Source organism: Pristis pectinata, chromosome 19 (assembly GCF_009764475.1).
Source record: "Pristis pectinata isolate sPriPec2 chromosome 19, sPriPec2.1.pri, whole genome shotgun sequence".
Taxonomy (NCBI): domain Eukaryota; kingdom Metazoa; phylum Chordata; class Chondrichthyes; order Rhinopristiformes; family Pristidae; genus Pristis; species Pristis pectinata.
Genome location: NC_067423.1, coordinates 3,686,013 through 3,701,179, shown reverse-complemented (window position 1 = coordinate 3,701,179; position 15,167 = coordinate 3,686,013). Strand labels below are relative to the sequence as shown.

The 15,167-nt window shown below is 46.0% G+C and overlaps 1 protein-coding gene across 13 annotated transcripts in view; it reads right to left on the bottom strand.

Annotated features, from left to right (window-relative positions):
• frmd4a (FERM domain containing 4A) overlaps positions 1-15,167 on the bottom strand; it is a 562,285-nt gene that overhangs the window by 192,831 nt on the left and 354,287 nt on the right. For 8 of the 13 annotated variants that reach the window (XM_052034015.1, XM_052034013.1, XM_052034019.1 and 5 more), the window contains one exon: positions 14,822-14,916. The exons of the other annotated variants lie outside the window; for them this stretch is intronic. In XM_052034015.1, the coding sequence (XP_051889975.1) occupies positions 14,822-14,916 (95 nt within the window). The remainder of the gene's footprint in view (positions 1-14,821; positions 14,917-15,167) is intronic. 13 annotated transcript variants of the gene reach the window in all.

Below are 15,167 nucleotides of genomic sequence, written 5' to 3'. Positions count from 1 at the left end.
CTCAATCAAGTGATTTAATTTTATTTAGGATGGTGGTTCCAAATGTAAAAGGGAGACTTGCATCCATGTGTTTTGTGCACAGCAAGCTCCCACAAAGAGCAAAGTAATAATATTGATTTTGATTGAGGGGTAGACATTGACCAAGACGCCGTGGACAAGAGTTTTGATGCTTCTAACACAGAAAACCTTAAGTATTTCTTGGTTAAAATTCCAATAATAACCGTAATCCTTTGTACGTCAGAAATATCACTTGGTTTACTGATCCCAAACAATGATCGGAGAGGTCAGACATCAAGAAACTACTGCCCAAGGCAAAGCTGTCTAAAACCACAGGGCATAGGTTGAAGCTGAGGAGCAAGAGATTTAGAGGGGATCTGAGGAAGAATTTTTTCCCTGGGGTGGGAGGGGTGGGGGGTGGAATCTGGAACACACTGCCTGAGAGAGTGATGGAGGCAGAGACGCTCACAACATTTGCAAAGCATCTAGATGAACGTTTGAATGGCCAAGGTAGGGAAGGTTATGGACCAAGTGCTGGTGAATGGGATTGGTATAGATGGGTACTTGAAGGTCAGCCTAGTCACGATGGGCCGAAGGGCCTGGTTTGGTGCTGTGTGGCTCTAATTGAAAGTGTTTCTAGATTACAGCGGTGCACCCATTTTAGAAGTTCTCCATTGGCTCCATTGACCATCCTGAGCTTGTGAAAATGGCTACAGAAATGTAGTTAGTGTTTCTCTCCCGGAAGAAAGTTCAATTTGAGCCATAGAGTCATACATCATGGAAACAGGCCCTTCGGCCCAAATGGTCCATGCCGACCAAGATGCCCATCTAAGCCAGTCCCATTTACCCTCCCCTACTCCTGGGGTACCACATAGAACATAGATAGAACATAGAACAGTACAGCACAGGAACAGGCCCTTTGGCTCCACGCTCTTGTGCCGAATTAATTAAGCTAACAACACCTAATCCCTTCTGTCTGCACATGGTTCCATGTCCTTCCACTCTCTGCACATCCATGCGCCTTTCTAAGGGCCTCTTAAACGCCTCTATCGTATCTGCCTCCACCACCACCACCCCTGGCAGTACATTCCAGACACCCACCTCTCTCTCTGTGTAAAAAACTTGCCTCACACACATCTCCTTTGAACTTACCCACTCTCACTTTATGAATGCCCTCTAGTATTAGATATTTTGATCCTGGGGAAAAAGTACCGGTTGCCTCCCATAATCTTATAAACTTCCATCAGGTCTCCCCTCAGCCTCTGCTGCTCCAGAGAAAACAACGCAAGTTTGTCCAACCTCTCCTATAACTCATACTCTCTGATCCAGGCAACATCCTGGTGAACCTCTTCTGCACCCTTTCCAAAGACTCCACATCCTTCCTGTAATGGGGTGACCAGAACTGAATGCAATACTCCAGTTTTGTAAAGCTGCAACATAACTTGCCGACTCTTGAACTCAATGCCTCAACTAATAAAGGCAAGCACGCCATACGCCTTCCTTACCACTCAAACATCCTGTGACTACAATCCCAGGAATGTCACTACTCCTATTTCTGGACACAGTGCATCCTAGCACTGTGTCTAGAAATTCTGCATTCATTCATTCTAAGCAGTATCACCGTGGCAACCTGATACTAAATACATGAAGAATAAAATATTTTATCTTGCTGGAAGAAGCTTTTGTGAGGCGTCAGATAGGTAAAGGAGTTCCTCCCATACCCCAGTTTGGGGTCCTGGTGCCACACTGGGGGAGTGCTACATTGCTGGGAGATGTCGATCTCTGGAGGGCAGAAGGGAGGGCAAATATTCTGGTCCAAAGTCTCCACCTCAAAGGCAGCCGGGAGTTCTGCGTGCATATCATCATTCCTCCAGGGCTTTAAGCTAGGACTTTATTCCATGCACTGTAGATGATGTAGGAGCGAGCTTACAGAGGTGTGTAAAATCCTGAGGGATAGATAGGGTGAATGCACACAGTCTTTTTCCCTGGGAATGGGAGCTAACAACTAGGGAGCATAGGTTTAAGGTGAGAGGGGAAAGATTTAAAAGGGACCTGAGGGGCAACTTCTTCACGCAGAGGTTGGTGCATGTATGGAACGAGCTGCCAGAGGAAATGGTTGAGGGGGGTACAATAACCACATTCAAAAGACATTTTGATGGGAAAAGTTTAGAGGGATATGGGCCAAATGCAGGCAAATGGGTCCAGCTTGGTGGGTACCATGGTCGGCATGAACCAGTTGGGCCAAAGGGCCTGTTTCTGTGCTGTATTACTCCATGACTCGGCGACTACGACTCTCTCAATCACTTCTGGCTGAAATAAGTTGGTTGAGTAACTGATTTGTGTTTGTGACATCCTGTACACAGCCACTCCTGGTCCTTCACACTTCACAACAAAGCACTTTATTTGAAGTCGATAAATTTTGAAGTAATTCTTTGGACAGAATACTGACAGTTGTGAGATATGCCTGAGTATAATTGCAAGTCCCGGTTGTTCTTTATTTTATCTCTCATGATTTTAACTACACTCTTCAGATGTAAAATTAATAATAGATGTTTTTCATGAGAAGTGTCTGATTATAGGAACTACTCCCCAGCTGTGAAATATTCATCTATAAAAAGTTGAGAGGTAATTATGAGAGGATTCCCATGAGAGCAGTTCCCTCTACAATTCACTCCCAATGGTTCCTGTACTCCGCTGGTTTACTGGCTTTACTGTACAGGGAAGGAAAATGGTAGTCTGGTATCTCCCTCAACGGATCACTTGATTTCCCAGCCCAGTGGCTGCTCATCCACAAACACTGGTGGGACCAGTGGATGGTGCCAATGGGATCCTCTCCTCAGCCTCAGAGCATCATCAGAAAATAGGAGCAGGAGTAGACCTCTCGGTCCCTCAGCCCTGCCCTGCCATTGTGGCTCATTGATGATTAGTGTGGATTGGTAGTAACATCTCCTCTTCGTTGACAACCAACGCAGGCGCACCTCAAAGCTGTGTGCTTAGCCCACTGCTCTACTCTCTCTACACTCATGACTGTGTGGCTAGGCATAGCTCAAACACCATCTATAAATTCGCCGATGATATCACTGTTGTTGGCAGAATCTCAGATGGCGATGAGGAGGCGTACAGGAGTGAGATAGATCGGCTGGTTGAGTGGTGTCGCAACAACAACCTCACACCCAACGTCAGCAAGACCAAGGAACTGATTGTGGACTTCAGGAAGGGGAAGTCTGGAGAACACACACCAGTCCTCATTGAGGGGTCAGCGGTGGAAAGGGTGAGCAGCTTCAAGTTCCTGGACATCAACATCTCAGAGTTCAACATCTTAGAGTTCAACAGTTCAACATCTCAGAGGATCTATCCTAGGCCCAACACATTGATGCAATCACGAAGGAGGCACACCAGAGGCTCTACTACATTAGGGATTTGAGGAGATTCGGTACGTCACCAAAGACTCTTGCAAATTTCTACAGATGTACAGTGGAGAGCATTCTGACTGATTGCATCACTGCCTGGTATGGAGGCTCCAATGCACAGGATTGCATTGGAGAGGCTGCAGAGGGATGTAGACTCAGCCAGCTCCATCACGGGTACAACCCTCCCCACCATTGAGGACATCTTCAAGAGGCGGTGGCTCAAGAAGGCGGCATCCATCCTTAGACCCAGGACATGCCCTCTTCTCGTTACTGCCATCAGGGAGGAGGTACAGGAGCCTGAAGACCCACACTCAACGACTCAGGAACAGCTTCTTCCCCTCTGCCATCAGATTTCTGAACGGGCCATGAACCCATGAACACCACCTTGTTATTCCTTTTTTTGTACTATTTATTTATTTTCTTAATTTACAGATTTTTATGTCTTTGCACTGTACTACTGCTGCAAAACAACAAATTTCACCTCATATAAGTCAGTGATAATAAACCTGATTCTGCTCCTGTCTCACCCGCGCTTTTGCAACCATTCCCCGTGGCCCGCTATTCCCCCTCTCAGTGACATTATTACAGATTTAATGAGGAATGCCTTTAGCACCACTTTAAATCATTCAGACTGAAACACTCTGTCCTCATCATAGTCTACAGATGGACAAAGACTTGCATTTCTATAGCACCCTTCACAGCTCCAGGACCCCGTAAAACACTTTAGCAGCCACTTATGGAGGAAAAGCTGAGCTAATTTGCACACAGATCATTGTTTTAAGGAGCGAGAAACAAACTGATCCAGAGTCTTGACCTGAAACGTCGACAATTCCTCCCCTCCACGCCCCCCCCCCCCCCCCACAGATGCTGTTCGACCCGCTGAGTTCCTCCAGCAGTTTGTTTTGGCTCCAGATTCCAGCATCTGCAGTCTCTTGTGTCTCCATTGCTTTAAGGATGTAGTCCGATGAATAAATATTGGCCTCAGGGCTTTGGGGATCTTCTCCCTGGTCTTGTGTTCAGCCCCATTCCTTTGTCTGAATTTTTGAATGCACAGCATCGAACAGAACAGTGCAGGAACAGGCCCTTCAGCCCAACATGTCTATGCCGACCACGATGCTAATCTAACTGATCCCATCTACCTGCACATGGTCCATATCCCTCTAATCCCTGCCTGTTCATGTGTCTAATGTTTCTTAAACATCACTGTCATATCTGCCTCCACCATCACCCCTGGTAACCCATTCCAGGCACCCACCGCTCTGCGTAAAAACTTGCCCCACACATCACCTTTGAACTTACCCCCTCACACCTCAAGCTACGCCCTCTGGTATTTGATACTTCAGCCCTGGGAAAAAGACTCCAATGATTTAACATCCACCACAAATCTCTTCCTCCTCTCTCCTTCCCTCTCTGCCCTTGAAAATCTCCCTGAATCCTCTTGCTTCAACCAAGACTTAGATCCCAATCTCTTCCCTCCTGGCTCAGAATGGACCATTTTCTTTTGAATTGAAGTGCACCCTAAAAATGGAAATCCTTGCTTATTTCTCTGGTTTATTCCACATGTTTGCAACATCCTGAAGAACCCCAATGCCTACCTTGGTAACATGGCCCATGTCAGCTCATCCACTGTTACCTTGCTGCCTCTACCCATGACCGTTCCAACATAAACCTGACCACCCACTCTCACTCACCCGAAACCCTAACTCAGGCCCAAATCCCATTCACACATCAGGTAAATTGGTTTGTTATTGTCACATGTACCGAGATACAGTGAAAAACTTTGTTTTGCATGCCATCCATACAGATTATTTCAACACATCAGTGCATTGAGATGGTACGAGGGTAAACAATAACAGAATGCAGAATAAAGTGTTACAGTTACGGAAAAAGTGCAGTGCAGGCAGACAATAAGGTGCAAGGTCATAACGAGATAGAGTGTGAGGTCAAGAGTCCATCTTATTGTACTAGGGAACCGTTCAATAGTCTTATAACAGCGGGATAGAAGCTGTCCTTGAGCCTGGTGGTACGTGCTTTCAGGCTTTTGTATCTTCTGCCCGATGGGAGAGGGGAAAAGAGGGCATAAGTTTAAGGAGAGAGGGAGAGATTTAATAGGAATCTAGGGGGAAATTTTATCACATAGAGGGTGATGTGTATATGGAACGAGCTGCCAGAGGAGGTGGTTGAGGCGGGTACAATTACAACATTTAAAAAACATTTGGACAGGTACATGGATAGGAAAGGTTTCGAGGGATATGGGCCAGATGTGGGCAAATGGGACTAGCTTAGACAGATGGGGATCTTGGTCGACACAGACCAGTTGGGCTGAAGGGCCTGTTTCCGTGCTGTATGACTCTATGAACATAAAAACGTATTTACTTCTTAAACTCTAGATTACTTTGTAATGCACATTTCCAATCTTTGTATGTTGGGATGTGAGCTGTGTCTCTATTCGTACAGTCTCTCACCACTTTTCACAATGTACAATAGTAACAGCTGACCTTTGTTGGGATATAAGTGTAGCATACACTGAAGCAAATCATGTCTCCTTTACTTAAGTTCCCACAGGGAACGTGTACAGTATCATTTCCACCATATCTGTTGCCATTTCAAATAACAGTTTCCACTGTGTGACATGGAAATTAGGCTTTATAAACATTTATTTAATTTGCTCAGTATATGAACTTAAACTGTACAGTATATTGTTTGTGGAACAGTACGGCAGAAGCAATTAACGTTTTTCAAGAGTGCTTTGAAAGCATTTTACGTAAACATACATTGCACTAATTTTTTGGTTTTGTGACTGGTATGTCTGGGCAGTGGCAGTGAAAGTTGTTATTGTTGTTATACGTTGAAGGCTGCATTATCATTTATCAGAGAACAGGGGCTTCCTGTGACTGAAGCCTACAGTCTGTCCATTGTCAGCCAATGAGTCGGAGGTAGCCTGTATTGGTTGCAGGGTCGAAAGGCAAGCAGTCCATTGTGTAGCAAGTAAGTCCAACTTACTTGAAAAAATGTGCAGAGGAAACAGAACTACAGCAACTTCTCCAGATAAACGCAGGTAAAGTTTGAAAGAAAAAATGTCATGGGTGGCGGATACGGACAAAAATGATGTGCTTAATATCTCCTCCGCCACTTAGCAGTGTGGTCACCAGGCGTGTACTGCTTAAAGGACTGCTATACACACTGTGAGGTCTTGTCCAATAGAATCAATGCACAATATTGGTGAAGGAGACCATTTAGCTCACTGAGTCAGTGCTGGCTCTTTCAAACAACAATGTTGGCTTCACTCCTTTGTCCCTTCCCTATATTCCTGCAAGGGCCCTCATCGTGCCCTGCTCCCCTCTCGGACCACATACTCCCATCTCCTTGTCAATAAAATATAAGAAACAGGAGCAGGGGAGCTCCAGTCAGCCCCTTGAGACTGATTTGCCATCAATAAGGACAGGGCTGATCTGGTTGTGTCTTCAGATTCACTTTCTCGTGACCCCCCATAATCCCCATAGCCCTAAAGTCCAAGAATCTGTTTACTTTGACCTGGAATTCATTCAATGACTCCATCTCTGGTGTTGGAATTCCAAAGATTCATGACCTTCTGGGAGAGTAATTCCTCACCTTGACCCCTTTTTCTATGCTGCCTTTGCCCATGATAGGATATATTCTTCCCTATCAAGCCCCCTCAATATTCTTTAATAAGGTCTTTGACACTCTGGTAAATCTTTGAACTGCATCCAATGCAAATATAGCCCTCCTTAAAAAGGAGACCAAACCAATACACAATACTCCAGGTGTGGTCCTACCAAGATAGTGTAAATTTACCCCTGCTCTTGCACTCCATCTTCCTTGATCTTCCCCAGTGGATGAGCTGACAGATTCATGCACAGAATCCTTACCGCAACCCTACATCCTCTCAAACTCGAATGTTATATCAATCACCCAGCAGCTAAAATAATTGGTAGGTTATTGGAATACCATCTCCACCTTAGAAGACATGATGGAAGTGAAAGGGGGAAGGGTTTTGGAGCAACACACAATCAGCGGGTCGAGCAGCATCTGTGAGGGGAGAGGAAATGTCGACGTTTTGGGTCGAAACCCTGTGTCGGGACTGAGAGTGGAGAGGGGCGATGGCTGGTATAGAGCGGAGAAGGGGAGTGGTGGGACTAGTCTGAGGTGATCGGTGGACTGAGGAAGGGTGTAAGATGAGGGGCAGGTGTTGCCAGGTAGGGGAAGGGAGTGGGGGTGGAGTTGGGAGACAGTGGCAGGTGAATGATAGATGGAGGCAGACAGGGAGACCTAATGAATTACAATCACTGGTGAGGGAGCCTCATCTCGAGTCTCCCTCAGTTCCTGTGGCAGACTGTCAGACACCTCACCTTCATTGCACCTTTAACTATCAGCGCTGAACTGGGCATAGTTGAATAATGCTTCATTTGTTCCAAGTGGTACTGTCAAGTACTTTTGATTGGAGGACGGTTCTGCACTTGGAGACCAGTGAAACAGATTTAATTGAAGTTAATGTTCACAATTCACCTGAGTGGAGAGCAGATGCACTGTTGAAAGTATCCTGACTGGCTGCAACACAGCCTGGTACGGCAATTCCAACGCACAGGTACGCAAGAGGCCTCAGAGAGCAGTGGACACAGCCCGGTCCATCACGGGCACAGCCCTCCCCACCACTGACAGCATCTACAGGAGGCGCTGCCTCAAGAAGGCAACATCTATCATCAAGGATCCCCACCATCCGGGTCAGGCCCTCTTCTCGCTGCTACCGTCGGGCAGGAGATACAGAAGCCTGAAGTCCCCCACCACCAGGTCTTTCCTACAACCATCAGGTTCTTGAACTGACCTGCACAACCCTAACCCTACCTCAGCAACGGAACACTATGGACCACCTCTTGCACTGCCGTGGACTGGTCTCTGATTGTGTCTGTATTTTGCACTAATGATTTGTTTTACACAGTGTTTTTTTCACTGTCTGGTATAATCTTTGTATAATTTATGTATAACTCATGTTCTGTGTGTTGTCTGTACCTATGTGCCTGTGATGCTGCTGCAAGCAAGTGTTTCATTCTACCTGTACCTCACCGTACTTGTGCACATGGCAATACACTCGATAACTTGACTTGATAGACTGTACCATCGATATCAACTGTTTACAGAATGGTTACAGTGTGAAAGCAGGCTACTCGGCCCATAGAGTCCTGCTAGCTCCCTGTCGCAGCAACCAAGCTCCTCTGCACTCTCTCCAAATCTCTGCAAATTATTTCAGATACTTAGCAACCTCCCTTTTAAAACTGCATCTGTCTCCAATATTCCCCCTGGCCCTGCATGTCAGATCCCACCTGCTCTCTGCGTAAAACAGTTACTTCTCACCTTACTTCTGATTCTTTTGTGAATGCCGTCATCCCCATTCCCCAGTTCTTGATCCCTCCAACAATGGGTACAACTTCCCTTTGTCTGCTCCGTCTGTACCCTTCATGACTATAAATACCTCTCATGTTCCCTCACACTCTCGTCTGTTCCAGTCTCAGCTTTTCCACTCAATCCAGTGCCGCAGTGGGTGAGTGACGCAGTGGCGCACGGGGTAGAGCAACTGCCTCACAGCCACAGAGACCCAGGTTCGATCCCAACCTCAGATCAAAGTCAAAGTCGAGTTTATTGTCAGATGCACAAGTCCATGTGTGCACAGGCGCAATGAAAAACTTACTTGCAGCAGCATCACAGGCACAGAGCATCAGATAAGCAGCACTCACAAGAAAATCATAAATTATACACAATTTTTACAAGAAAGAAAGTTAAAATAAAATAGAAACAAGGTTCATTGCAGTACAAAGCGGTCACAGTGTTGCTATTACTGAGGTAGGGATTAGGGTTGTGCTGGTTGGTTCAAGAACCGAATGGTTGAAGGGAAGTCACTGTTCTTGAACCTGGTGGTGTGGGACTTTAGGCTTCTGTACCTCCTGCCTGATGGGAGCTGCGAGACGATGCTGTGTGGAGTTTGCATGTTCTCCTTGTGAATGTGTGGGTTTCTCCCAACAACCCAATGAAATGCAGGTTGTCAGGTGAATTGGCCACTGTAAGTTGCCCCTGGTGTGTAGGTGGATGGTAGAATCTGGGGGAAGTTGATGGAAGTGTGGGGAGAAAAAAAAATGGGATTAATGGTTAGAATAAATGGGTGGTTAATGGTTAGTATGGACTCAGTGGGCCGAGCGACCTGTTTCCGTGCTGAAAACTCTATGACTAAAGTCCGTCATCCCTGGAATCATTGTGGGATACCTCTTCTGGCCCCTCTCTAAAATCTTCACTTCTTTCCTCATATTTTCATCAGCCAAATGCCTCCCACTCCACACAGCGAGACCTTAAAACGTTTCCTCTCAGCAACTGAAACTAAGAGGTTTGATCTTTTCCACCAGATTCTTCCCTGTAAAAGATAATCCCCCTGGGATAATGGATCACTGTTTAGATCGCAGGGGAGAGCGTTTAGCCTCTCTAGCCCATTCACCATTCAGCCAGATTCTGACTGATCTGTGATCCGATTGTATCTCCCAGTCCTTTTCCCACATCCAGAAATCCATCAATCAATCTTTTCCTTGAGTGCTTTTAATAAGCCGATTACAGAGATGGGAATAGACTGCAGAGGCTCCATGTAAAAACAACAGCGATAAATGTCAACATTAATCTGCAATGAAATCAGCAGCAAGTTTGTGCCAACACAAGCTCGGGGTGAGGTTTTTAATAAGGTATGCAAAGAGCAAGCAGGTTAACAGAGTTAGACCCCGTAAGCTGCCAAAGCCCAGAAATTTATTGATTACCCAATATAGCCGTTTACAAAATTAAATGTGAAGTTCGGTCCCACTGGTTAACGGAATCAATCTCAGCCACTGTAGTCCTGAATTTTTAGCAGTACTAAGGACACATTTCGCTCCTCAATCCGCAGGCTTTAAAGTGAGGTCTCTACTGCATTAGGAGTTTGAGGAGATTTGGTATATTACCAAAGACACTTACAAATTTCTATAGACGTACGGTGGAGAGCATTCTGACTGGGTGCATCACAGCCTGGTACAGAGGCTCCAATGCACAGGATCGCAAGAGGCCGCAGAGGGTTGTAGACTCAGCCAGCTCCATCACAGGCACAAACCTCCCCACCATTGAGGACATCTTCAAGAGGCAGTGCCTCAAGAAGGCGACATCCATCACTAAGGACCCTCACCATCTGGGACATGCCCTCTTCTCGTTACTACCATCGGAGAGGAGGTACAGGAGCCTGAAGACCCACACTCAATGATTCAGGAACAGCTTCTTCCCCTCCGCCATCAGATTTTTGAACGGTCCATGAACCCATGAACACTCCCTCGTTATTCCTTTATTTTGCATTAGTTATTTAGTTTTGTTACCGCAAAACAACAAATTTCACGTCGTATCAGTCAGTGATAATAAATCTGATTCCGATTTTGAGGTTTGAAATAAAAACAGAAAATGCTGGTAAGTCTCTGTGGGTCAGACAGCATCTGTGGAAAGAGAAACAGTTAACATTTCAGGTTAAAGAATCTTCATCAGAAGTGCCTTCAACCTGAAGTTTAACCTTGCTTCTGCTGCGGGTCCAACATTTTCTGTTATTCCAGACCTCCAGTGTTTTGATTTTTATTTTCATGTCAGCTGAATGACGATGTTCGATCTGTACCACACACACACACCTCAGTCCACCATCGCAGTTCCTGCAGCTATTCATTCAGTGCCGCTGGTTAAAACCCCTGGAACTCCCTCCTCAGCAGCACCGTGGGAGCATCTTCACCAGAGGTATTGGTATTGGTTTATTATTATCGCATGTACTGAGGTACAGAGAAAAACTGATCTTGCGTATCATTCATACAGATCAATCCATTACACTGTCCATTGAGGTAGTACAGGGTAAAAACAACAACAGAATACAGACTAAGGTGTCACAGCTACAGGGAAGTCCAGTGCAGGTAAACAATAAGGTCCAAGGTCATAACAAGGTAGATCGTGAGGTCAAGAGTCCATCTCATCGTATAAGGGAACCGTTCAATAGTCTTATAACAGTGGGATAGAAGCTGTCCTTGAGCCTGGTGGTACGTGCCCTCAGGCTCCTGTATCTTGGCTCAAGAAGGAGGTTCGCCACAAGCTTCTCAAGGGTAGTGGGGGATGGGCAATAAATGCCAGCAACAGTCAGATCCCAAAAATTAATTCAAAAAATTATCTGCACAATGACAAAAAAAACCTTTGTCCAGAAATGTTATTTTGCAGCACAGAAAGAAACATGATTCAGTTTTAACGTTATTCTAAATTCCATTAGCAATCATTTCTGAATGAAATGATGTGGATCTCGAAACCGAACCAGAGACTTCCCATTACCCACACGAATGCTCCTGACATCACTCTTCCTGCTTTGCCAATTTTGGCCCTTATCAATGTAAACTGGAGCTCAAAGCTCCACACTACAGTTGTGACAGAAAGTTCTTCCTCAGACCAGGAGCACATCACACCAGCATGCTGCACTGCTTTTTGTTTGATGGGACACTCCACTTTCGAACGAACTGCATGCTGCTGGGACGACTTCCAAAGACCTCAGCGTATGCAGGGGTAGACCATTCTGCCTCTCATACCTGCTCCACCATTCAGTAAGGTCACGGCTCATCTTTTATCTCACTGCTACTTTCTCACACTTATCCAATACCCCTTCATTGCCTTGATATCCCAAAGCTCGTCCTCTCTACCTTCAATGAACTCAGTCACAGAGTTCATACCCTCTGAGTGAAGAAAGTGGTTTGCACAGAGGACCTCTCTCCTAGCGCTTAACACTCAGGGATGGGGATAGACTGCAGAGGCTCCATGCAAAAATGTGGAGCATCCAAGCCCCTCTCAGGCAGCATCCATCACTAAGGACCCTCACCATCCAGGACATGCCCTCTTCTCGTTACTACCATCGGGGAGGAGGTACAGGAGCCTGAAGACCCACACTCAATGATTCAGGAACAGCTTCTTCCCCTCCGCTATCAGATTTCTGAACGGTCCGTGAACCCATGAACACTACCTCGTTATTCCTTTATTTCTGCACTACCTATTTATTTTTGTAATTTGTAATAATTTTATGACTTTGCACTGTACTGCTGCCGCAAAACAACAAATCTCATGTCATATATGTCGGTGGTAATAAACCTGATACTGATTCTCCTCCTCTCCCCTGCAGCCTCCCTCTCCTCCATCTCAACCAGAATGTGTGCTGCTGCCGTGGGGAGTGTGCCTTTAAGGCCTTGACCCCGCTTTGGCTGCTAAGGAGCAACGTATCAGGAGCCGTGTTCCACCATGCCTGGTCTCACTGGGCACCCTGGAGGTCCCACCTGACTGCACCTTTCTGGGTGTAAACCAGCCTTTGCTGTGGGGGACATAAGCCTAACCATTAACACCCTGAAAATGAGTCCAATCCAACTGCAAGGTACACAAGGCCCATCCATGCTTGGTTCAGAATTCAGCAGGTATCACAAACTAGTAACCATGTCCTTGCTTTCAACTCACACACTCGTAAGTTCAAAGCTTTGAACGTAGGAGAATGAGGGGCAACCTTATAGAAGTGTTTAAAATTACGAGAGGCATAAATAAAGTGGACGGGAACAGTCCTTTCCCCAGGGTAGGGGAGTCCAAAACTAGGGGGCATAGGTTGAGGGTGAGAGCGGAAAGATTTAAAAGGGACCTGAGGGGCAACTTCTTCACGCAGAGGGTGGTGAGTATATGGAACGAGCTGCCAGAGGAAGTGGGTGAGGCAGGTACAACAGGATCATTTAAGAAGCACTTGGACAGGTACATGGAGGGGCAGGGCTTGGAGGGATATGGGCCGAATGCAAGAAATTGGGACTAGCTGGGTGGGCACCGTGGTCGGCATGGACTGGTTGGGCCGAAGGGCCTTTATCCGTGCTGTATTGCTCTATGTGAATATTAACACAAGAATACAGCCAATGGAATCAGAGGAATATGTTCACAATCTGCACTCCAATAGTTTTATATTCACGTTATAAAATATTACCCTTGGCAAGCAGGAATAGAAACATAGAAACATAGAAAAACCTACGGCACAATTCAGGTTCTTCGGCCCACAAAGCTGTGCCAAACATGTCAGCATGTTCGGAAGTTAAGGAATATAGAATGTGGAAGTCGCATCAATGATGTTTCCTTGATCACACACTTCTCACAGCTCCCGTCGGGCAGGAGGTACGGAAGCCCGAAGTCCCACACCACCAGGTTCAGGAACAGCTACTTCCCTTCAACCATTCAGTTCTTGAAGCGACCAGCACAACCCTAAAACACTACCTCAGTATAGCAACACTGTGACCATTTTGATCACTTTGCACTAAAATGGACTTTGTTTTTTATGTTCTACATGTGAATTTATGTTTAATTTATGTTTTTCTTGTGAATGTGTGTGAAGTTTCTCATTGCACCTGTGCATACATGTACTTATACATATAACAGTAAACTCGACTTTGACTCCTCATTGGTGACAATCACATATTAAATGCTCGTATCACACTGCCTAGTGGCTAATTTTACAATGTAGGGATGGACATTAGATGCTGGCTCCCCTGTAACATCCAAGACCCCAAAAATGAGCAAACATAAAGGCTCATTGAAAGTGGCTACACTTGTAGATAGGGTGGTTAAGAAGGCTTATGGAATGCTTGCTTTCATTAATCAAGGTATTGAGTACAGGAGTCAAGAAGTTGTGATGCATCTCTATCAAACTCCGGTTAGGCCTCATTTAGAGTATTGCGTGCAGTTCTGGTCACCTCACTACAGAAAGGATGTCGAGGCTCTAGAGAGGGTGCAGAGGAGGTTTACCAGGATGCTGTCTGGATTAGAGGGCATGTGCTATAAGGAGAGGCTGGACAAACTTGGGCTCTTTTCTCTGGTGCGGCGGAGGCTGAGGGGTGATCTGTTGGAAGTGTATAAAATTATGAGGGGCATAGATAGGGTGGACAAGCAATATCTTTTTCCCATTATTGAGCGATCCAATACCAGAGGGCATGCAATTAAGGTGAAAGGGGGTAGGTTCAGAACAGACGTGAGGGGTATGTTTTTTACTGAGAGAGTGGTGGATGCCTGGAATGCGTTGCCTGATAGGGTGGTGGAGGCAAACTCATTGGGGGCTTTTAAGAGGGGCTTGGATGGGCACATGAATGAGAGGAAAATGGAGGGACATGGGCATTCTGTAGGTAGGAGGGATTAGCTATTATGTCGGCACAACATTGTGGGCCGAAGGGCCTGTTCTGTGCCGTACTGTTCTATGTTCATACTCCCATAAAAATCTCACTGATGACATCTTCACTCTATGGTCAGCTGCTTACCAAAGGCAACAGGAGGGAAGATCCTTGGAAACTCTGGGAGGATGGAATTATAGTACTTACGTTTCATCCGTAAATGCGATCCCAAAGTATTCCTTCTCCTTCAGGCTGAAGTGCGATGCCACCAAGTCAAGTAGCTCCTTTGCCAAGAGCTTGGGCTGGAAGTAAAAAACACAAAACCATCAGCATGGTGTCCATCAGCAGGAGAAAGGTAAAGCACAAGGCTGCAGATGCTGGAAATGTGAAATAAAATCAGAAAGATGCACCATAGAAAGCACCCTATCTGGATGTATCACAGCTTGGGACGGCAACTGCTCTGCACGGGACCGCAAGAAACTGCAGGGAGTTGTGGACACAGCCCACCACATCATGGAAACCAGCCTCCCCTCCACAGACTCTTGTCTATACC